At 39.4% G+C, this 2,500-nt stretch overlaps 1 protein-coding gene across 1 annotated transcript in view; it reads right to left on the reverse strand.

Moving 5' to 3' along the window:
- LOC143019422 (uncharacterized) overlaps positions 1 to 2,500 on the reverse strand; it is a 298,664-nt gene that overhangs the window by 23,785 nt on the left and 272,379 nt on the right. Inside the window, exons 15-17 of the mRNA XM_076175059.1 lie at positions 1,101 to 1,293; positions 780 to 865; positions 432 to 557 (exon numbers count right to left, since the gene is read on the reverse strand). Of these exons, the coding sequence (XP_076031174.1) occupies positions 432 to 557; positions 780 to 865; positions 1,101 to 1,293 (405 nt within the window). The remainder of the gene's footprint in view (positions 1 to 431; positions 558 to 779; positions 866 to 1,100; positions 1,294 to 2,500) is intronic.

The following is a 2,500-nucleotide window of genomic DNA, read 5'->3' on the forward strand; positions in this document are numbered from 1 at the left end:
CTGATGAGGCTGGTCAACCCATCAGGGAAGTAGAATACTTTCCAAGTTGTAGGCAGGAGTAGCTCAAACTGCGTAACTGATTTTGGAATTGTATTCGATTGGCCCGTCCGCCATGACATACATAATACATCGAGAATAATTAAAGCTTTGAACAAAGTATGCAAATGAATCTATATATAAATACATTTAACAATACAACAGTGATCCTCGTATGTGATATAATATTTGGAACATACTGTGTAATTTACAATAGACATATAATAATTTGATACAGAATAATAATTTTATAAACAGTATGATGTGCACACGTAGGGGACACTAGCAGTGGCAGTGTTGCTACAAAGCCACCATCTTAAAATCCCCAAGTATTTCACAATTGTACTGCTTGTATTACAGAGTTTTCATGAGGATTTTCACTGTAATAGTCTTACTTCAGGCAGACTGAATGGGCTGGGGACAGCTTCGGGAGCTTGTTTCCAATGTGGAGGAGGACAGCCTTCAAACTTGTGGTAGAGCTGTCTATGAAGAGCCGCCACTCCCTGGGCACAAACGGCACCCTAATAACGCCAAACAGTCCAGGTACGTCATGACAGAAGCAGAGGCCATCCCTAAGAGTGTAAAATCTTGAGAAAAGTTCGTGACGACTTCTCTGACTTGACCAAATTCCACTGCTTAAACCTGGAGATGAATAGTTCTGCACTGGACTTGGTCAGACCCATATCCCTGACCAAGTCATTTACTTCTTTTTGACTTGGAAAGTGAGGAACTTTCTTTGGTACTCCAGGCAGGTAAGCCAAGTCCTCAGCATCTATCTTCTCCTTTTCATGAAAATGCTTATCTTGGACCTCACATGGAGTAGGTGGCACTGGCACGGAATATTTGGAATGGCTATGAATTGGAGCAATTGATGATGGGAGATCTGGGTAATGCACAGCAACAGCATTCTTTCCTTTCCGTGGGTTGCTAACATCCACAAAAAAAAAAAAAAAAAAAAAAAAAAAACACTATGGAGTGGTCTGTTGACTCTAGCCAGACCCGTGGATTGGAGAATTTCAGGGACCTTTTCTCCCCTCGCAGCCACCCTTCCGGTGTCTTCTTACAGTGTTCATAACAGCAGTGAGGGGCCCAGGGCTTGTTCCAATCACCAACTGGCATCCTAAAGTTTCTCTGGTAGACTTCACAAACCTTCACCGACGTTTCGAAGGAGAGTTTTTTGTTTCTCTTCTTTATATATTTGCTGCTGCATATATAACAGAAGGAGTGACGGGGGTGCCGGCAGCCCCTTGAAACCATCTGAAAATATAAAAATATATTCAATCAGAAAATACATATCATTATTATTATCATTATTATTATTATTATTAATATTATTATTATTATTATTATTATCATTATTACTATTATTATTATCATAATTATTATTATTATTATTATCATTATTATTATCATTGTTGTTGTTGTTGTTGTTATTACTATTATCATTATAATTACTATTACCATAATTATTACTCCTATTATCATTATTACTATTATTACAATCATATTACTGTTATCATTATCATTATTACTAGGAGGTACCAAGATAAGAGGGAGGGAGATGTGTGGAGGGGAGTGGAATATATTGGAAATGGAATGGGTGGGAGTGATTTCTATGCCTTTTTCTTTTTGGCTACCCCCCATGTAGGGGGAAAAAGTCTTTGGTATATGTAGGTATGTACTATTACTATCATTATTATCATATTATCGCAGCCCGAAGGGACTTCTCCCAGTCTTCTCCATTTCTGCATGAGGTGACTGAGAGGAGGGGTCGCCGAATTTATGAAGCGGCCTTGCTATGGATGTGCTGTGTCTTGCGACACTGCTTCTGACCCAGGACAGTGTACAGGTCAGTGGCAGTGGTCATCCCGGAGGGCATTAGCGCAGTCAGGGCCTCAGACCAAAGTCAGTCAGGGTCACGGAGTGAGGTATGTGACTCCAAGGTTGGGTTACATACAATCTTGTGGTCAATGGTAGGGTCAGCGGTCGAGATGAAATGGACATTGACCTAACCGCTATGATTTTGTGTGCCTAGTGTAAATATATTTTCCTTAAAACAATGAAGTCAAATATTAATACTCCCCAAATGGATGAGGGATAGGCTCAAAATGAGATCTGAATTACTCCAAAATAAAAAAAGGGGAAACACACCTTAGATATAAGTATAATGATATAAGCTAGACTGGTTAAAAAGAACACGTGCACAGCGAAACGCAACTAGGAAATTATGGTTGCCAGACAAGCGAGATCCAACTCAAAGGACTTCTTTCATCTCTGCAAGATAAAATAGCTACAAAATTTCCGGATCAAGACGATTTTTTTTCGAGAGTGCTTAAAGAGTGTGAATTTAAATCAGTGACCAGTTAATGGAAACATTTAGTAAGTTAGTAGACAGTGAATTCGTGCCTATTGATTTCGGGCAGGCAAACGTTCCGTGTTTCAGAAAATGGGATAAATCGTCCAT

The sequence above is a fragment of the Oratosquilla oratoria genome, chromosome 37, assembly GCF_046742065.1.
Source record: "Oratosquilla oratoria isolate Oo_2021 chromosome 37, ASM4674206v1, whole genome shotgun sequence".
NCBI classification, from domain to species: Eukaryota; Metazoa; Arthropoda; class Malacostraca; order Stomatopoda; family Squillidae; genus Oratosquilla; species Oratosquilla oratoria.